The 21,453-nt window shown below is 42.8% G+C and overlaps 1 protein-coding gene across 4 annotated transcripts in view; it reads left to right on the top strand.

Moving 5' to 3' along the window:
- MTMR4 (myotubularin related protein 4) overlaps positions 1-20,127 on the top strand; it is a 60,817-nt gene extending 40,690 nt beyond the window's left edge. For all 4 annotated transcript variants that reach the window (XM_062592488.1, XM_062592489.1, XM_062592490.1 and 1 more), the window contains 12 exons: positions 5,330-5,443; positions 11,322-11,518; positions 11,813-11,941; positions 12,259-12,370; positions 12,806-13,001; positions 13,481-13,666; positions 14,440-14,610; positions 14,733-14,887; positions 15,274-16,522; positions 16,920-17,030; positions 17,364-17,452; positions 17,856-20,127. In XM_062592488.1, coding sequence (XP_062448472.1) covers positions 5,330-5,443; positions 11,322-11,518; positions 11,813-11,941; positions 12,259-12,370; positions 12,806-13,001; positions 13,481-13,666; positions 14,440-14,610; positions 14,733-14,887; positions 15,274-16,522; positions 16,920-17,030; positions 17,364-17,452; positions 17,856-18,033 — 2,887 coding nt within the window. In that variant the 3' untranslated portion in view covers positions 18,034-20,127. The remainder of the gene's footprint in view (positions 1-5,329; positions 5,444-11,321; positions 11,519-11,812; positions 11,942-12,258; positions 12,371-12,805; positions 13,002-13,480; positions 13,667-14,439; positions 14,611-14,732; positions 14,888-15,273; positions 16,523-16,919; positions 17,031-17,363; positions 17,453-17,855) is intronic.
- The last annotated feature ends 1,326 nt before the right edge of the window (positions 20,128-21,453 follow it).

Genomic DNA, 21,453 nt, shown 5'->3' on the forward strand with positions numbered 1-21,453 from the left:
GACACGCATTTCTGAATGCCCTGCATCGCTTTTCTTGACATGACTCGTATCCCTCGGTCTTTTCTCTGCTTCTGTTAGCAAAGGCATCCCTGTCGTCTGTATGTCAGACTGTTCCAGATCACCATTTTTGGGGGCATCTATGAAAACCTCAGGAACACTGGCTAGGGGAAATTCCCTTGGAATTTGGCAATTATTTGCCTGTTTTATTCTGTCATGTGCTTCATCAGAAATCCAAGCATCAAGCACCATATTTAGGGTTTAATTTACAATTTTCATTTGGACATACTGACAACATCATTGCTTTTGGATTGTTACGTGATTTTGTTGATGGTATCTGTGCAGTTTATTCAAGAACATCAAATAAAAATTAGTTTTCTGAATGTTCAATTTTGGAGTACATAGCCTGTCCCTGGCCTAGCTAGAATCACTCCGTGTTTGTGCAGGCAGTCAGCCGTTTCCCCCACTAGTAGATTTTTGGGATGTGATTCCCTCTTGTTTTAAAGTCCACCTTAGATTAACCATCTGTGTTTAACTTCCTAGGAGTTATGGCCAGTAATACAGCAATCGTCTCTAAAGACAGATGTTTTATTTTTGAACGAGACTGGGAAGACAGAACTTGAAACAAACATCAGCAAGCTAGAGGCAGGCCTGTTTTACTTTCCTAGTATCTGCTGAGTTCCTGTCTGGGGAACCTGGCAGGTCTCAGCTTCCTGCAGGTGTCCCAAGATCTTAAAGGTGGTGTAATTTGCTTGTGCAGCTCAGAAGCCAGTCAGAAAGACACAGGGAGTGTGTCTTTAAATCCTGCTTTGGCTTTTGATCATTACCACCTGCCTCTATTCACGGGAATCAGGTTACTTTTTAACTGTTTATAGTTCTTTTATCTTTTATTTCCCAGCATTGGCAAAACAATGTTGCTAGAGACAGGATACTCCAAGGTAATGGCTTTGTTCATTTTCTTTGAAGTTTGTTCTGAGATGTTCTTATCTGAGAGCTATTATCTTTTTCCTGGCGACAGCCATCATAAAATTAGAGCAATATAGGCATATAATAACTTTTCCTTCGGTCGTGATAAAAGAATACAATTTCAGCATACAGTAATAATAAAATCATTACATAATCTCGCCATGGCTTTCGCATCTTCAGTAACTTGTGTACCCAGAAAATTGTACATGTTCTGAAATACCCCATCCAATAAACTCATGTTGTCTGAGCTGGAAACTTTCTTATTGGCTGTAATGGTAGTGGGATTTGTGTACACATAGTTCCATTAAAAAAACCCAAAAAACTCATATTTCAATGTTGATACCCATTTTCAGCACTTAGGCCTTTTTACAATCGTGATTTTATTGTTGATTTCATGCAAAAAAAGTTGTCTCAAGGTCTGTGTTTAAGAAAGCCGATGTTATCTTCTCATTTCTGTGACCAATCCTATTTCATTTTTCTCTTATTTTGTTAAAGTTTTCTATGAATTTTAATACTTTGCTGGTATGGAAAGGGTGATACAAGCAAGTAAACTAAGCATTTGCCATATAAGTGTTTAGACAAGAAGTCCACAAAGATTATTAGCACCTGCAGTGCTAAACATGGTTCCCTTTAGGACTCCCTAAGCTGTGAAAAATAACCATTTAACTTCTATACCTATATACCTCTTTTCTTTGAAAGAGCTCTTGTTCCACAAGAGGAACTTCTTATCTCATGGATTTTAGTTGTTTTAAGAGTCTTTGAGCCACCTGTGAAAAGACTTCTGAAAACCCAAATCCACTGTCAGCCGTATCTGTGGTATCTGCTTGTTCAGTGATGTCTCCAGACTCCAGATATTTGACATGTGACTTCCTTTCACAAAAGCCATGTTGACTCTTCCCAAGTGCACCATATTTACTCTTGTACTGACTGCCAGAGTCAGTTGCTTTGTACAGAAGTCGGACTTGAGTGGTTTCCCACGTTCTCCCCAGAGATTTTTTAAAAAACTGATAGCGTGTTTGCCACCTTTCATTCCTCTGGCACTAAAGCCAATGTAAGCAATAGCTTACACATCTCAGTTAATCATTCACCTGGTGCATATTTGGGTTGCTGTAGAACCGTTGAGTGAATATTATCTAGTCCTGGTGATAAGTTACTCTTCATTCTAGCAATTAGTTCTAAAATACCTACTGTTGATGTTTCCATATTACTCTCTTTCTCTGACTTCTCCCTTGTAAAACAGGAGTAGTTATGGGAAGATCTTCATGTACTTTTCTGGTGAACGCCAGTGAGAGTAGCTTTGCTGTTTTTTGTTATGATCTTGCACATCTATCAAACCTTTAGATTCTGTAGCAGGCAGACTGCCTTCAAGATGTTTGCAAAAGGTCTTCGTAACTTCGTAGTTTTTGTCTTAATGTTTCTTTTCTCTAAAACTGCATGACACGCCTTGTTGGTTTTTAACTATTTTAAATTTAGGTTTACATTTGGCTCTTCAGGTTTGTGTCCTTTAGAAACACTTCTCCTCTTCGAAGGATGTCCTCTTACTTCTAATCTGTCTTTCACTGGCTGGTGAAGTCTGCCAGCTCCTTCTGTTTTTTTGTTTTTGAGTTTTACATCACCCTGAGGAGTGTATTTAAAAAAAAAGAAAAAATTCTTTTTTCTGAGGAAGTGATAGGGAAAAGCAGGGGAAAAAAAAAAGAAAAACAGAAAAAAAAAACTTGCAGGTAAGGTTGCTGGTTGTTTATTGTAGTTTCCCTTTCCGAAGCTTATTTTTTACTGTAGTGGGGGAACTTTCCACTCTATTGTTGAATTTTACTGTTTGATGGTCATGGTTACAAAATGTTTTCTTTTCTCTAATTTTTAATTTTTCAATTTTGGAGCAGCTACGTGCATGCTTAGGACTAAAGAAAGAGTTATGTCTCTTTCATACTGTTTGGGGACACCAAGAAGCAGGTGATAGCATCTAAAAATGTAGTCTTTGTATCATGTCATGGCGCTTCCACATTTTATTTGGAAGCAACACAAATTTTCCACTGCAATTTCTGCCCTCACAGCCTTTCTGAATCTCTTTCAATCTATCACAGATGTTGTTTCTGTCATGCTCTGATGGTTGGTAGAGTAGCCCTAATGCTTTCCCATTTCTCTTTAGCCTTGGGGATTTCCGTCCATGTGCATGTTGCTTGTTGATACTGGTAATTTAAGCCTCACACTTCACCTTCACACTTTTTAAGCATAATGCACTACATATTCACTGCCTTGACCTCTTCTGGTCTTCCTATAAAGCTTGTACCCTGACCTCACGGTACCACTAATAATCTTCCTTGTATCAAGTTTATAAGATTCTGATAAGCCAGCAGCCCAGTTATCCTGGCTCTTCAGTTCCTCTACTTTATTTTTTTTTTTTGGAATTCTAGCCTTAGAAGTGCACATGCACTTGATCTTATTGCCTGCTTTTATGCACCCTCCTTAAATTTGGGTTAACTTGACTGTCCTTTCATTTCTTATCTGAGTATTATTGCCTTCTGTTTAGCATTTTCCTAAGATACAGAGTTTTAGTGACTATAAACATGTTAGAACATGTGCTATACCAGCTGAGTTTTTAGTTTCAGACAGCTCCTGTAGTGCTTAATCTTCTGTTTTGATTTAGATGAAGCCTAGTCTGTAGACTTCAGGTCTTAATAGATATACGTTTTTTCTCTGGAAACTGTATTCTGTATTTCTGCACACAGGAAAAAATAGACTTCCAGATCTTAATAGATGCTAGCTCTCTTTTATATACCATTACCCTCAGTCACACATTGAAATCGGGCTTCTCTGATTCACTGTACAGTTTGATATGTAGAATCAGAAGCATTTCAGAAGATGCTATCGCAGATATCCTGGTCTTCAGCTTCTTACCTGTCAACTTAAATTTTGCTTCCTGAATTCCTCCTCTGCACTCTGTTTTTACCCCATGGACCACCATTGCCCTCTTCCTAGGGCTTCCCAAGAAGCTGTCTAGACACTGTGTAAAGTGTGCCATCTTCTAACATGGCAGGCAAGTCTTCATTAGCATCACAAACCAAATATCACTGACTGCTGTGCCCTGCCTATTGCCATCAGCTGTGATAGTGCACCAAAGGGATACTCTGGACTCAGGGGAACACTAGGCCACCATCTGCAATTTGCCTTCTGGATTGTTTCCCCTTCTTTGACTTGCTTTCTTTCTGCCCTGAAACATTACTTCTAAGCAACAGGGGTTATAGCCTAGAGCTGAGACTGCTCTTTGATATTTCTTGTCCATTTATGTCTGTCTGCCTGAGCTCCTGGAGTTCAGCTGGTCTGATACTGAGGCAGTGCTTTGTCTCTGAAGTCTGCAACCTGCCTGCCTGGCATGCAGCCACGTGCTGCAAACCTGGGGCAGAACAGTTGCAGCAGTAACCAGGAAGCCTCTGCTCTCCTGGACATCACCTGTGCTTCACATTTTACTTGCGTTGCTCTTTCCCCTTCTCCCCAGCATATTGCTTTGCTTTCTGCTTCTTTCCTTTGGCACTCCTCTTGCCCTGCTCTGAATGTACTTGGAGTTGGGTTTTTTAATGTTTCAACATTTGAAATCATGTGGTCTCTTCCTTCCCCCCATTCCCCACCTCTAAGCTGAACTTCCATTTTCAGCCAAACTGATATACATTTAATTCATTCAGATCTGGGATTCCTTTTGAATTGCGGGTCTGCTTACCTTAGAGTTGAGTCCCCTCCACTGATTAGTGGTATGCACTTTGACATTCCCTAGGTCACCTGGTTGGTAGGGACTACCCTGTTACATTCCTCTCACTGCTGGCATGTATTTGGATGTATATGAGTCTAACTTCTGTCATGCCACCAAATAAGAAGATACTCTTTTTATATCTCCCTCATATAATTTTATTATAGCACTCACTGAAACACCATTCCCATCTTTCTGGACAGAATTGGTTTTTTTGTTGTACGTAAAGCTGATTTGTAGCCAACTAGAAACTGTGTGTGTTTCTGGCTTTAAGTGGTGCAATAAAATTGAGAACCTGTTCCCTTAAAATGTCATATAAACTTAAATCCCAAGGATGTTCCAGAGGCATCCTTGGGAAGTACTAGGTTTCTTACCATGGTCCCTGGGATGAGGCCTGAGGTGGAAGGAGGCCATCTTCCCTCAGCCCATTCTTCGGTGTTTTTGGGGCTCTTCCTCTTCATGTCTGTTTCAGTAAAGTCTCAATGTGGGAAAAATGACCCAAAATTCTGCATGCTGCTAAGCTGAGGGGAAATCTGAGCAGCTCTTGCTTTCTGTCTCTACATGGTTTATCCAGTGCAGATTCTGGTTGCTGAGTTTTCATCTTGCCATGTTGCCTTCTTTTTCTAGGCTTTGTTCCAGCTATCCCCAGAAGCTGCTAGTTCCTGTCTGGATTACTGACAAGGAGCTGGAGAACGTGGCTTCATTTAGATCTTGGAAAAGGATCCCTGTTGTTGTGTACAGGTAAAAGCCAATACACTTTCCCCCACCCTACAATAGCTATCTTTTTCCTTAGTCTTTTGTACTCAGTGTTGTAAAGCCAGGCTTAATGGAGCATGTGTGCACGGCCATGGAGTGAAGGGAGACTGACGGCTACGTTCAGTCCACAGGCACCCACCTACCGGAAAACATGCCTGCTGTCAGGAACCCTCTCCCAACATGGACGTGAGCCTTGCTAGGAACTCAGTCTCTGATGATAAAACAGGATATTCCCCAGAAGGGAGAAAAAAATATTCCAAGAACTATTGCTTCTTTCATGCTTTCAGTTACACATAAAGATGTGGGTGACTTGCTTCATATTGGAGATGCAACAAGAATGCAGTCTGGAACTAGGGTTCTCTTTCTGTGAGTTTCAAAACTTTTTCCAGGATTGGTACTTGCCTAGCTGCTACTTCCAAAAGAAATCTTAGCCAAAAAAGGCCTGCTATATCACTCTTCTGTCTACTAGGTATTAAGGCTTGGATACAGCTTTTAATAACCAACTGGAAATTATTTTTATTTTAGCTGAGTTCTAAGAGTTCAAAAACACTTAGTTAACAGATGGGTCAAAACATTTGCACATGGCTGGAAGTTGATTCTCTTCTAGCTGGTAAATATGAATACTACCTATTCCCTGAGCAGAGCAGCTGTCCAGAAATAATATACACTTATATTAAAATGCAAGAGGCTATGCAGAAAATAAAGCAAGGTTTTGGGAAGCAATATCTAATTAAACATCATCTAGGAGAATGATATGTCTGAAAGAAATGGAAGGTTAATTGAATAAGTGGACAGAAAGATACCTCAATTTGCATGTTGTAAAGTACACTGTGATTCCTAACATTAGCCTCTCTGTTAGTAGTTAGTAAATCCAAATACAAAAAGCTCTGAAAATATCAGTTGCACAACAAAGGGAAATGCTGAAAAGTACAAAAGCCAGGGAACAAAACCAGTGAATTTACATACACCTTAACTCTACATCTTCATGTTACATGATTTGTTATTAGGTGTGAGAAATAACTCAGTCGATTCTTACTGTAAGAATTAAATTTTAACAACAAAGTAACAATGAACTGTGGTTATCATATGAAGTCTTTTCCTCTTAGTAGCCAAGTCAGCTTAGTTAATTGTATTTGTGACTTTAGTAAAAATGGTCTGGCACTGGAGACAGTCCCATTATACATCACTACTTGAGGGCAAAGATGTGACTTTTTGGTATTCTCTTAGAATTATTCTGTTTAGAGTTTTATAACATCACTGTAATGGTACCCAGTAATTTACAGGCTGAGCAGTAATCCTTTGCAGCTGTAGATCAGATTACAAGGTGCTGACAAGTTACAAGATGGGACAAGTCATGAGTGCTTGCCCATATGTATCTGATTTCCATGCGTTCTTTAGCCTTTGCCCTCAAGATTGAAGTCTTTTGGCCAGCAGAGTCCATGAGGGTCATGCCTGCTTCTGGAGTGTTCTTCCATATTAAGAAAGAAGAGAAGACATGAACAACCTAGCACTCAGCTCCATGGACAGGTGGGCTTGGGTGAATGCATCCGAAGAGCACTGAAGTGCTCACTGACTCAGTTACTGCAAGACTATTTACTAAAGTTAAGAAATTTTTGAGAACAAGGCTGAATTCACTGGTTCACAGTCAGATCTGTAAATCATACGCCACCAAAGGTATCATACTACATTATCAGTTTCCGTACAAAAAAGTACAATTTAGCTTTTTAAACATGGTAGAAATACAGGTCTCCATCTTTCTGTCCTCAGTGGAGATGCACAGCAGGAGCCTCCAGGCACAGTCCATTTTTAAAACGACACAAAGGATGCAATTAATTATTTAGCTGACTATGAAGGGAGATGAGTATTATATGCTAGGTACTCCTCATTACTCTGTCTGCACAGCCACTTTCATAAGACCTTGAGACTATGCTAGCAAGACAGTTCCTCACAGATGCTCAGAAACCACCTTTGCCTATGGTCATGCTATAGTGAGTGTCAGAGAAGCAGCAGGAAGACAGCAGAGTTCCAGCCCCATTGCTGAGCACTCAGTCTCAGGCCTTCTGGTCATGCAGGAGTGGGCCAGACCTTTAATCCAGAGACTTGGAAACCAGAAACACTTACATAAAGGTTCCCAACTAAGATGCATTTTGGTGACAGCTGAGAGGCAACAGCTTCATAAACTCTCTCTCAGCTCTTTCTTGTGTTTTAAGCTAAGCTGTTTGATCTCCCATTGCGGAGGAGCACTCATCTGGCTAGAATAACAGAGGGGAGATTTAAAAGCTATTAACTGCTGCTTCTTAGATGATAGTTATAGGTCAGCTGGCATGTGCTAACAGATCAAATATGCCCTATCTGTGTGTTCTGAATGAGTCTGGAGCAGAGCTTAACTGATAAACCATAGAGGCACCTTATACTCTAATTTTGAATTCTGAAACGGCCTCAAGAGTAAACTGAGGATCCCTAAGGAATAATTATGTCCATGTAACTTAAAATGCTATGGCACCTTCCACCATCTCAGTTCCAAGAAAAAGGAGCATTACTCTTTGGGGAAAATCTCTACAGAAGTCCTGAGCCAGAAAATAACTGAATGCTTCGTGTGCCCATGCTGGGGAGATTTGCAAGAGACTATAGAGTAAAGGTGTGGGTGCTACTCTTAATTGGGAAACACATCACTAGCTCAGTTCTGGCTGGCCCACTGACACTTGTCACGCTTTCTGCTTGCTGATCTCTTCATGCTCATCAATGCTGGCCATGTTTTGTTTTGTTTATTGGCACAAACTTATGTCTCTTGAAACTGGCTACCCCAGGACCATCCCCTGACCAGCATCTGTTGCACTGCTTAGTTTTTGGTACCAGGAAGTTTTCTGAATTTAGTATGACTCTCTGGCTATGTCCAGCACTGCATTAAACAGGCTGTTATTGACTTTATGTTTAAGTGTCCTCACACAGTTCACATCTACACAGCTAAACTCTTCTATCCTTTTGCTATACCCCAAAGCGGTACCATCACATCCAAAGAGCCTATTGGAAGCAGTTCTCAGCACAGCACCTGCATTTCTCAGATACTGTCTGGGAAAGTGCTAGTTGGCACATGTCAAAAACTGGGGGTGTGCTAACAAACAAGCTTGGATGATCACAGGCCAGTGCTCAAGTCCACACCTTGGCTCTGTTTTGTTTACTAGTATAAACAAAGTCTTTGCTTCTGTGTGTGCTAACCATTCTTCAGCAATCCGAAAGCCAGTAACAGATCTCCTGGAAGTGACTGTTCCATAGTTTGCATTACAAAACAAAGCAGCAGCAGTGAATGGCACCAAAAGAAAAAGGACAATAATGTTTTGACTTAGCTGAACATGAATATTATTTCTTGGGAAGTCTTCAGTTTAGAGGTTTCATCAATATAATCTACCTGTTCAGAGCAATAATAAATTTTCTTGATTTACAGTTAAGTTCCCCCAAGAGAATAAGGAGATTTTTGTCTCTGAAAAGTACAATTATTAGCAAAACTATTTCCACAAACTGTTATAGCTGCTGGTGAGGTTGTGCACCACTGTTGGAAGGACATCTAAGCCTCACTACATTTTCTTGGTGTGCTATCTTATGGCAAATAATGTGAACAGACACTGTCATCCACTGTGGAATGGCATAGCCCCTTATAAGGAGGCAGCAGCATGAGAAGAAGAACTTTTCACCAGCATATCTAACAGCTGTAATTGGCAGTTAAACAACCTTTGAGTGATGGGTTGAAGCTTGTGCTAGTATGTTCCAGGATTTAGACCTTCATGTCCCCTTTTTGACAACAATGCAACATACTTTTGGAGACCTAAAGGAAAATGGTTGGAAGGGTTTTACCAAATGCTCTATCTATATCCTTATGTTCTTATGCCAACTCATCTTCAGAGAGCTGCTGCAAGGAGGGGCTGTGGGATAGGGAGAGGCAAGCATGGTGACTGTAAAGAACTGAGGTGCTGGGGCAGTCCAGGTATTCATTCTGTCTCTGAGAAGGGCCAGGGACCAGTAGGAGAGGCTCAGGGAAGAAGTTCAACAAATGGGACAAGTATGCAGGTATTCTGCCCTGGTATATATATTTGGAGCAACTAGTAGCTTACAGATTTCTTAAAAGAGGTATTCAGGAGAATATATGATTATTTTCCATGGTCACTTTATGGACCTACCTTCCATGAATTTAATGTATCTTGGAACAAATTTATATTTCTTGGTTTCCACATCACCCTGGCAGTGAGTCTGTTATGTTGTTGTGGGAGGGAAAAAATGTATATATATTTTTTTGTTGGTTGTGGGGGGATTTTTTTTTTTTTTTTTTTTTTTTTTTTGTCTGTTTCTAAACTTTTGGTGTGGCCATTCCAGTATTCCTCTGTGTTTGTACTGGGTAAAAATAAGGCTAATCTCACTTTTTACTATTGCTCTTGACATTTTATGCCCCTCATATCCATTCTTGTCCCTCTACTGTGATGGAGTCATTGCTAACTTCAGTTATCTCTACAGTGAAGCTATTCTATACCTCTGATTGTCCTTTTACCCTTGTCTGTAGTGTTTTGAATACTATATTTGAGTACTACATCCTTTCTGAGGTGGACTAGTAAGAAATCTATGCAACTTTGAAAGTGTAAGCATAAAATGTGGTGCCATGATGTTTTCTGTTTTGTTCTTTATTCCTTTCTTAATAACTCTTAACACTTTCTTAACCTTTTTGCTTCTCTCAAGCATTGAGCCGAGGCTTTTTGAGAACGAGACGGGGCTTCAAAGTCTTTGTCCTGATATTCAACAGCTGTTTTATACATAATTGCTTCATATTATAGTTAGGGATACTTTTTGCTTATCAGCTTATTTTCTATTTATCAGTATTAAATTTTACGTGCTATTTTTATTACCCAGTATCATGAGATCCTCTGCAACTTTTCCAGTCAGGTGTAGACTATCCTGGATAATTTGTATCACCAGTAAACTTTGTCACCTAATTGTCCACTCTTTCCAGGCCCTTTGTGAATGACTTGACTAGTATGCTGATGTGAAAAATGAACACTTATTCGTACTTCATACCTTCTGCCAGGCCTTGATTAGTAACAGCTAGGGTAGGGTTCACATTTTAGGGTTTATTGATAAACACTAGCTCCACCCAGAAACTAGCCAATCTGGTGCTTAGTGAGCTAATCTTTCTAATTTACAACTGATAAATCAAATGGCTTAATAACCAGTGCTTACCTGGATGGGGAGATGGAGGGGGGAGGAAAAAAAAAGATAATGGGAGAACAGGATAGTATGACAATAAATAAGTATTATTTGCCCAAAGTATAACCATAATTATTTAAAATTCTCTTCTAATTTTTTTAGCGGGGTAATCACTAGAACAAATAGCAGCTTCCCCCTTGTTCAGAAACTCCCCCTTCATTTTAATGTCTGTCAAGACCTGGGCCTTGGCCATCAGCCCGCTAGGGATTGAGGCCCATCTGAGTTGTGGTTGACCTCTGTGGTTGAGCTGCCGCCATCCAGGGGCACAGGCTGTTCCTGCCAGCCACTCCTGCAAGCATTTGAACACTCCATCGACCTGCTCATCTACAGTCTCATTTTGTCAGCTCTGTTAGCTGCTCCTGTTCTACTCAGAACCATCTCCTGTTCTTCACCACTGCAATTTGAGTGACCGGCTCTATGCCACTGCTGTTATGAATAGTGTTTATTTGCAATACCCTGCCCTATTTCACTGCTGGGTTGCAAGGACAGATGCAGTAAATGAAGCAGCGAAGATTGTACAAGTGCTGACTATACATAGATAAATGAGGAAATTAATTCGCTGGGGTCGTTCCTCACCTCTTCAGTGAGCCTCATTAGGCTCTCACTTCTTTTGTAGACATGTGCGCAATGGGGCAGTGATTGCACGCTGCAGTCAGCCTGAAATCAGCTGGTGGGGCTGGCGCAATGCTGACGACGAGTATCTTGTGACATCTATTGCCAAAGCCTGTGCCTTGAATCCTGGAATAAAAGTATCCGGAGGAATGCCGCACAATGGAAGCAGCGATGGCAGTGAGGCCTGCGATGCTGACTTTGGTGAGACAGTGTACTCCTTCGCTATTTCCCAAAAGTGGGGATTATACAGTGGTTCCTACACCTAAGTGTTGGAAACGGGTTATGGGCAAATCTGTTTGCTTTTCTGACAGCAGAATATGGGGCTGTTATAATAGATTTAAATTTGATACCCAGACTGATAGTCTTGGTCATATCATCCCTTACCTGTAATATGTGGGACATGTCTTTGAGCCCATACTCAGCCAGTGTTTGGTTGCAGTGGCTGCTGTAGCAGGGATAAAGGTGCCACAAACTCAGTCTGTGCTGTCTCTGCAGACTCATCCCTGACTGCATGTTCAGGTGTGGAGAACGCTGGAACTCCTCAGAAGCTGCTGATTCTTGATGCTCGGTCCTACACTGCAGCTGTTGCCAACAGAGCAAAGGGAGGAGGCTGTGAATGTGAAGGTATGTTGGGCTAAGAAAATCTCAAAACACCTTCCCCTTGAACCTGTTTTATTGATTAAGTCTTGGAGCATGGTTTGGGCCAGGTCTGTGCTTTGGTATGCATTCTCTGGGAGCACATTCCCCTTCTCAGTATTACAATGTTCAGTGTCCCAGATACATTGCTGCTGCTCCACAAAGCTTTTCTAGAAAAAGTGCTTACCTGCTGTTGGAGATAAGGAATAGTGCTGGGGAAGGGGGATACCAAACCACATGTATGAAGATACTTGCTTCAGTGGCAGCAGCTCTCTGATGTTTTTTTCTGTCTATGTTGTATTCAGAGTATTATCCAAACTGTGAAGTTGTGTTCATGGGCATGGCCAACATCCATTCCATCCGGAACAGTTTTCAGTATCTGCGTGCTGTCTGCAGTCAGGTGCCAGATCCCAGCAAGTAAGAGACCTTTCTCTCTAGCTGAATTGGATGCCATATCTGTTAAAAGTACCTCCCTGTTCCTTTTTCCTCTCCCAGAGGTCCATCTCAGAAACTAGAGGGATAGGAAAGTGCTCGTGGTGCTTGAATACTGCCCATTTTGGTCCCTGGTAATCCAGAAGGGATTGGAGCACTGGGAGACTTAATTCCTATCTTTTCTGAGTGTTTCAAAAAAGACTTCAAGTAGCCATCTGGGAAAAACTGAAATTAGCTGTTGGATTCTTTGTACTTATTCCCAAGCTGGCTGACTTCTCTTTATGGAGATGGTTTTCACTGAGGACTCCAAAAAGTCTTTGGATAATATATATATTTTTTCCACTGGAAAGCTAAGCAATCACTTCCTTTCTTTTTTTCTTTCTTTTTTTTTTCCTTTTTTTTTTTTTCCTTGTGCACTAGCTGGCTTTCAGCTCTGGAGAGTACCAAGTGGCTGCAGCACCTTTCTGTCATGCTAAAGGCAGCAGTTCTGGTCTCAAGTGCCGTTGACAGAGAAGGCCGTCCAGTGCTGGTTCATTGCTCAGATGGCTGGGACAGGACTCCACAGATCGTAGCACTGGCAAAGATTCTCCTGGACCCTTACTATAGGACCATGGAGGTATAAGTTCTGCTACTCTTTTATTCTGTATCTGATAAAAGGCAGCTTTTGTCTTTTGAGTCTCTGAAGGAAGAATGTGGGTAGAACTACATTTGGTAATCAGCAGCTTAGTGGAATTTCAGAGCTGCTGTTGTGGATGTTGGGTTTTTCCATGTTCTCTTCCTGTCTGTTTTCCGTGAACTGTATCTCATGCTCGCACCCTTGCCCAGCTTGAAAGGACTTTGGTAAATATTCTGTTGTGTTCAAGGTTCAGCTACTTCCTACTTTTCCTGTATATATGCCTAAACCTGTTTGATACAGAGAGAAGAGCTACTATTTTGTGTTTGGAAATCTCTGACTTTCAGGTAGCTTTGCTCCCAAGCCAAGCACTAGTGTAGCTTCCTTTCCAGCCCTGCACTGCTGATAGATAGGACTTGCCTTGTCCTGCAGAGGTGCCTGCAGCAAAGTTGCCTGTGGTTAACTTTCTCTTTTATTCACAGGGCTTCCAAGTGCTTGTTGAATCAGACTGGCTAGATTTTGGTCACAAGTTTGGTGATCGCTGTGGTCACCAAGAGAAGGTAGAAGATCAGAATGAGCAATGTCCAGTATTTCTCCAGTGGCTGGATGCTGTTCATCAACTTCTGAAGCAATTTCCTTGCCTCTTTGAATTTAATGAAGCTTTTTTGGTAAGAAAAACATGCAAGCAAATGTCTCAATTCCTTGCCAGCTATAATCAGAGGTAGAAGGAAGGCCATGGTATTTTATGCTGCTCTAACTGAATGAAAACAAAAACTGAATTCTGTAAAAGTGGAAAAGTGTTTGAGTACTGCTTGGACTTTCTTCTGGCATGTCTGACATAACGTCACTGTGCAAGTCCAACCCTACCCTTTAGTTGTGATACTTTGACCTGCTTCAGTGCATGTGATGCCTCTCTTTAGCTGCTTGCACTTTCCTCCTTCTCCCAGTGAGTATTATAGGCACCAAGTCCTTAGCGAGTTGGACAGTGATGAAGATATTATATTCTCTGGGGTTTTTGTATCACGTTTTCTCCAGGTTCCCTTGTAGCCCTGTGAATTCAGATGGCTTCAGTAGCACTGTTTTCATCAAAAACCTGATTTGCGTCTAAGAGTGATATGAGTCTGAAACATTAAAAAGAAAATTAGGGGAATGATAGCTATTAATCTCTGGTTTATCAAATAATACACATTGTGGCTATATCCATTATAGGGATGGATATGTTATTAAAGTGAAGGCATCAACAAACTAAGTCAGTAATCCATGACACCCGTTGCCATCCTGTCTTTGTCCTGCCCTCTGTGATGGAGAGGACAGCAGGGAGGTAGCCAGCTGGATGGGAAGCACATGAGCTGTCATGGAGGAGTGGAAGATATTGCCCTTAGAGATAAGGAGACACTGTTTTCTGACAGCTCTGATAATCGCTGCTCTTTTGATGGTGCAGGTGAAGCTGGTGCAGCACACATATTCCTGCCTGTATGGGACCTTCCTCGGGAACAGCCCGTGTGAACGAGAGATGCACAACATTTACAAGCGTACCTGCTCTGTGTGGTCCCTCCTGCGAGCTGGCAATAAGAACTTCCACAATCTTCTCTATATGCCAGGCTCTGACCAGGCAAGTAAAGTTCCTGGCCTAACTCTCAAGGCTCTCTGCCTGCCAAGCACGAATGACAATATGAACGAGAGATTGAAGAGGTTTTCTTTTGTATTTATCTCTGAACGTAATGGTTGTTGCAGGTGCTGCATCCAGTGTGCCATGTACGAGCGCTGCATGTCTGGACAGCAGTGTATCTCCCAGCTTCCTCCCCTCATCCTCTAGGACAGGATGATATGGACATTTACTTGCCCCCAGGATCTCAAAGCCAGGAGTTCAGTGGCAGATGTCTGGACAGGTAAGAGAGTGGAGCCCCAGACACAGGTTTCCTACTCACAGGCTCTCCCACTCCCACCACCCCTCCAGGCTGTTTTCTCTAGCCAGTGTTACCTATCACAGCTGTGATCTTTGTTCTGGAGAACAAGAGCTCTGTGGCATTGTCCCAGCCCCTGGAGAAGAGCGTGTACAGCTTCCCAGTGCACCAGAAAAAGCAGACTGCTGAGGCCGCACTGTAACGTTGTGTGTTTCAGCTCAGGCTGCATGCCCTCTGCTACTCTCCCACCCTCCTCCCATCCCCAGTCATCTGTAATGAGGAATGCTTCCTTTCCCTCAACTCTGTCTCAACTAAAATTAAGGAAGTTTTAACAGTTGTGTTTTGAGATTTACTCTGGTTTGGGGTTCTAGATTACCAAAGACAAGATCTGTGGATGACCTGCTTTCAGCCTGCGACTCCAGCAGCCCACTGACTCGCACATCTAGTGATCCGAACCTGAATAACCACTGTCAGGAAGTCAGGGTGGGCCTGGAACCCTGGCATGCTAATGCTGAGAGTGCTGAGCTACACTTGGGAGAAGGCAGCACAGTGGCTGCAGGAGAGACACAGCAGAAAGCAGAGGAGCAAGAGGAAAATGTCCCTCTGCAAACTAGCAGTAGTTCCAGTGGCCATGCTGAGCAGCAAGGGCATAGCGAGCAGCTGAGCAGCTGGGCTTCTGTGCCAGCAAGCAGTTTCTCTCTGTTAGCAGAAAAGGGAAATGGAACATATGTAGTGGAACTGGATGGTACGCACCCAGCTCCAAATCCATCTGGACAGGAAAATCTTGACAGAATTTGCACCAGTTCTGGAAAGCAGTTGGAAGCTTGCCCCCAGGAACCTTTGAAGGCTACTGGCTTGGTATCCAATGGAGGAGCCTGTCCCAGGAAAAACATTGCCTGTCAAGACATTCCCAGCCATGAGTCCCTCACTCCAAGCACTGCTTTACAGGATGCCCCAGGCCCTGCCCTGGGTATCCCCTGCCTGGAGGAAGACAATTGCAAAGGTGATACCAGAAGGAGTGGGCCTTGTGAGGAGCCTGGCCGGCTGGGGAAAGTTCCACTAGAGCAATGGCGTAAGACCATTTCCCAGAGCCAAAGCAGCGAATTCTCCTTCCTGGGATCCAACTGGGACAGTTTTCAAGGAATGGTAACATCGGTCCCCAATGGGGAGCCTACACCTAGACATCTCCTCTCTTACGGCTGTTGTAGCAAGAGGTTGAACAGCAAACAGCTGCGGGCACCTGGTCTGTGCCTCAGTAGCCAGTGGTCCACCAGGGAAGGTGTGAAACCCTTGGTCTGCTCTGGCCATGTTGGTACACATTTTGCAGGCCCAGCAGGGAAGCCCAGCCGTTCATGGCTACCCTGCCACCTGAAACAAGCATCTGGTACCAAACATGTGCCACCAAAATGTCCTTCTCCTGTGCCTCCTCTCTACCTGGATGATGATGGGCTTCCCTTCCCCACGGATGTGATTCAGCACAGGCTGCGACAGATTGAGGCCAGCTACAAGCAGGAGGTTGAACAGCTGCGCAGGCAGGTGCGAGAGCTGCAGCTGCGGCTGGACATACGTCACTTCTGTGCCCCTCCAGCTGAGCCACCGATGGACTATGAGGATGACTTTGTAAGTATGGATGACTGACACTCCAGCAGTACAGCTCCTGGCCAGCAAAGGTCCTTGCACCTTCCCCCTCACATTGCTTTCCCCATCCCACACTTCTCATTTGCTTACAGTTGGAGTGGATATTTAAGACTGTTCCTATTGTGCTTTGGCCCCTTTTCCCTCTTGTTGGCATGCCATATCCTCATGTTATGCAGAGATAAGTCTACTATCCCTTCACTTCTTGAGGGCCATGCAATGGCTCCTTTATGGTCCTGAATTCATCTGCCTTTTGCTCCCCATATGGGGAACAGCAGAGCTGCCTACATTCCCCTAATGAGCACTGTGAATGTGGCTGGAGGGAATGAATGCCCTTGACAGAGGCAGCTGAGGAAATTTGTGACTGTGGCTCTTTTTGCAGACATGTCTAAAGGAATCAGATGGTAGTGACACTGAGGATTTCTGTTCCGATCACAGTGAAGACTGTTTGTCAGAAGCAAGCTGGGAACCTGTTGATAAAAAGGAGACTGAGGTATGTGTACCGTTATGACAGCAGTAAATACAGAATGAGAGAATGTTTCTTTTCTGGTGATGGCAGCAGAGGGTGGGTTGGAGGTGAGTTAGAGCAGTAACCCTTATCCTTTAAGACAAGGTGCAAGAGGTCCAGCATCTTCCTGTTCCTGTTGTGTCCAGTACAGCAGATGGAATGTCAGAGCTCTTGGGTATTATTCTGTGACTTGTGGGACAGGCTCTATGGGTTAGCATATTTTGGTCCAAAGCCACATGTCAGCCTACACTTCAGTCCTAAGACACTTGTCGGTGTGGTGTACAAACTGAAACTGATGAGGACTGGTGTTTGTCCTAGGTCACACGGTGGGTTCCAGACCACATGGCCTCACACTGCTTTAACTGTGACTGTGAATTCTGGCTGGCCAAACGGAGGCATCACTGCAGGTAAACAATCTTCTCCCTGCAGTTCCACTAGTCTTCCCTGCCTGTTTCTCACAAACATCACAAATCCCATCTCTGCAATGTTTGTTCCCTTCAGCTCCCAGCAGAAAGTTTTAGCTCTTTCCTTTATTTGTCAAGCCCCATATAAATTCCTGGTAGATTTCTGGTCTTCTACATTAGTCTTATTTCTGTTTTCCCCATGTCTTTGATCTTTCTACTGGGTAGTAAATGCCTCAGTCCCTTTTCAGTGCTACTGAAGACCATCTTAAATACTCTTAAGAAATATGTTGACTAGGCATAAGTAAGACTGAGATTTCACTGCTGAACGGGATCCTTTCTGCTTCCAGAAATTTTGCTGTGGTGTTTCCAGCTCTCTTTGCTCACTGTTTTTCTTATTCCTTGACAGGAATTGTGGGAATGTGTTTTGCGCTGGTTGCTGCTATCTGAAGCTGCCCATCCCTGATCAGCAGTTATATGACCCTGTCCTCGTTTGTAACTCCTGTTATGACCATATCCAAGTGTCTCGTGCCAGGGAGCTCATGAGCCAACATCTGAAGAAACCCATCGCCACAGCTTCCAGCTGAATGCCAGACAAAGGACCTGTCTAAGCCCAGCCTTTTCTCTCGCGGGTTTGAAGGGTGACTGCCTCCACTGTAATTGTGAAGGCCTTTGGTGTAACACTTGAACACCAAGCTTGAATGCACTGTCTTCAGCAGTCTTATTATCAGTCTGGAGCAGAGGAGCTCAAATTAGAGAGAATGGTATGTGTCGCCACTCTGGTACCAGTGGGTCCGTACAATGTAGTCTGACAACCTAGGGCTAAAGGGAGGACTGCAACCTCTTTCTTCTGTGGGCTGGAAAGCAATGTTTTCACAGATATTGCCTGTGCAAAGTACCCTCAAAGCAATAGAAAGGCATGTTTAGAACCAACTCCCCCTACAAAGGCAGGCTGTGTACAAGAAGAAAGAGGGCAGACTTCAGGCAGTACCATGTACCTGAAGGATCTCAGTCTGGAGCAATTTTGTGGAGTCTCTTTCCATGGAGTGTGATTTGTGATCAGCTTGGTGAACAAGACTCATTAGCCATTACTAATTGATTTTCTCTTGAGTGTTGAAGAGAAATTAATTCTGGCTGAAAACAGGCCAAACAGATTTTGCCTGTTTTCACACTCTGCTAGGACTGGTGAACGCACTTGACTTTGCCCCTGCCCCCCAGCGCTCTGGGGGGTAATGGGAGATTGGCTTTTTCACTTCCTGCTCTGCCCATCTGCTTTGTCCGCAGTAGTGTCACAGCCTGGTGCTAACACAGGAATGGCACCCTGATCCTCTCCTGGCATGGAAACAGAACTCGTGTTCCTGTGTTGTTCCTCCTGCCCTTTCTGCCCTCAGCTCTCCACTTCCTATTGCTCTTTATCCTGAAAACTTGATACCTTGAGGGTATAGGCCATAATGTGTTGTTTTACCTCCTGGAATGTGCTGTCTGGTGTATGTGAGGGTTTCAGTCCAAATGCTGCTATATATTTCTGTGCACTTAATGTAACCCGAAAAAGGGAGAATGAAGCATTGATACCAAAATAAGGGTGGGGAAGGACACTGGCTGACATAGACACTACAGTCTGTGCTTTTCACTTTAGGATATACAACCAAGCTACAGTGATAGACATGACCTGTGGCATCTGTTCAGTCATGGAAGCAATCTCTTTGATTTTCCCTAGTACAACTTCTATTTAGTCTTGAAATTGACTTCCTTTTTTGTCTCCTGTACAGTGGTCAAAGTTCAGAGTTGCCAACTTGTAATTGCCTCTCTACTTCTTTAAACTAGGGAGCAGGAATCCCAACTCACTCTAAGACAAAAGAAACAGGGTTTAGAAACAAAGAAAGATTTAGAAAGAAAGAGGGCTTCAGGTGAACTTTTGCTTAATCTGTAGATCCCTCTGGGAATACCCATACTGCCTCCTTTCTAAGAAATCTGCAGATATTAGTGGGGAAGAACAGTCTGAATATGGGGCATTTCTTTATAGCAGTGTAGGTTTTCTTTCCAACTAAATGAAAATGTTGTATGTATTCTGTGCCTCATGAGCTGAGACTTTGATATAGGGGGAGGACATACGAGGGCATTTGGTCTAATAACAAGTCAAACTACTTTACACTGTTATGATTTCACAGCTTTTTTGCAAATGGTTTGTCAACTCCAGCAGAGGGAATGGAATAATGACCCTTTCCTGCACTTTGACATGTCACCCTCTGGTTTTATAAATCTCTAGTGCAAGCAAAGCTAGCATCATCTGAAGACCCTGTACGTACTTGGACTATGCTTCTTTTTCCATACTGGGAACAACCAATATGGCTTTGGGAAGAGAAGGCACCTTGCTTCAGATTCTCTCTTGCCTTGTACCTTGCAGTCATTGCCAGACATGGAAGAGTGACCATCGGGCTGAAAGAAAATTTTGGATTTGGCCCTGTTTTGCACGTGCTGGAGTGACTGCAAGCAATAAGGAAGCCAGAAACTAGGTACTCCTGGCCCTTCAGTTCAGGCCATTAGTCCAAACTGCTTTTAGCTCTTGTGAGTTTCGGCATCACAATGTGCTGGCCAAAAACTCTAAAATCAGTTCAATAGCATTGTGACAAACAAAATGTGCTGTACACTCAATACAGTTCAAATAAAATCTCTATATTAGTGCTGCTGCGTTTGGACTCATTCTTCAGTTTGTGGTGTATTCTTGTTTCACAAAACTTTCCTAGCTATTATTTGCTATCCTTTCCCTTAATCAAGGACAGGGAAGTAAACTCTGCCATGATCTTCTATACTGAGGACCTGTGCTTTTTTCCTATCAAAGCCTCAGGTGTCCAGTATACTAGCCACTCCCACCTTCTCCCTTGATGAATCCTTTCAGGAGAGTGGTTAGGGAGGATTCACTAGCTATTCACCAATATTTTTTGTACCCCTTACACCCGATAAATTGTATCACCTTTGACTGTTCCTAGGGCTGGGATGGTTTCACTGCCTTCCACATAATCAATCATGGATCAATGTATGAATTGGATCATGCATTGGATCAATGTATGAATTGCTCGTGGACCAAACCAGCATATGTGGGCAAAGTATCATTTACTTGCTTTCCATGTAACTTGTCTGAGCTAGTTTATGTGCATTTCCTTTCCATACCTGGCATTTGGCAGTATTCTTCTATATAGAATGAGAGATAAGGACTATTCCACTTAATCAGCCTGATGTGCCAAGGGTTAGGCAGGGAATCTTGCATCAGGTTTAGGGGGAAGAGAGAAGGAAGGAAGGAAGGAGAGAAGCTTTGAAAGACTCGCTTCAATTTAAAGGAAATTTAAAGAGGTCCTAAGATCAACCAGATCCTAGCAAGCTACTCCCACAGTTGGAATCAGTGTTCCCTTTAGATGAATTATACCAGAATCCTTTGTTGCATTAGAAATATTAACAGCATGAGAGCTTGTCACATTTAAAAATTAACCAGCAGCTCTGGAAACACTGTCACAAAAGAAGATCCTCTCTCAGTGCAGTATTTGTGAATATTAAGCATGAATGATATTACTACAAGAAAGTCTCCTGCTTTACTTCCAAGCTTAGCAGTTCAAAATGGCATCTTGATACACAGTAGAAGACTGTGGCTGCTGGGACTGCTGTATAAACCTTCTGTCATACATCAACAAGCAGTCTCATCACCAGCTTGAACAATATGCTAGAGGAATTTTCTCCTGCGGATTCAAGGTTGAACGTAGGTATTTTACTTCACTCATGACTTGTAATGTTAGAGTGGCCTTCCCAGCAAGGATGTTTAATGTTTGTGGGTATTGAATACAGAATAAAATATTGTCACTTGAATTTAAAGCCATAATTTGCCAACAAAGTCAGCCTGAAGTAATCTCTGTGTTGAAACATGTCCAAACAGGACTTGTTAAGTCCTGATTTTGGCCTACCACAAACAGTGAGGTCAAAGCCTTCCCATATTAGCACAGTAACTACCATGACTTCTC

Source organism: Rhea pennata, chromosome 20, assembly GCF_028389875.1.
Source record: "Rhea pennata isolate bPtePen1 chromosome 20, bPtePen1.pri, whole genome shotgun sequence".
In the NCBI taxonomy this organism is placed as follows: domain Eukaryota; kingdom Metazoa; phylum Chordata; class Aves; order Rheiformes; family Rheidae; genus Rhea; species Rhea pennata.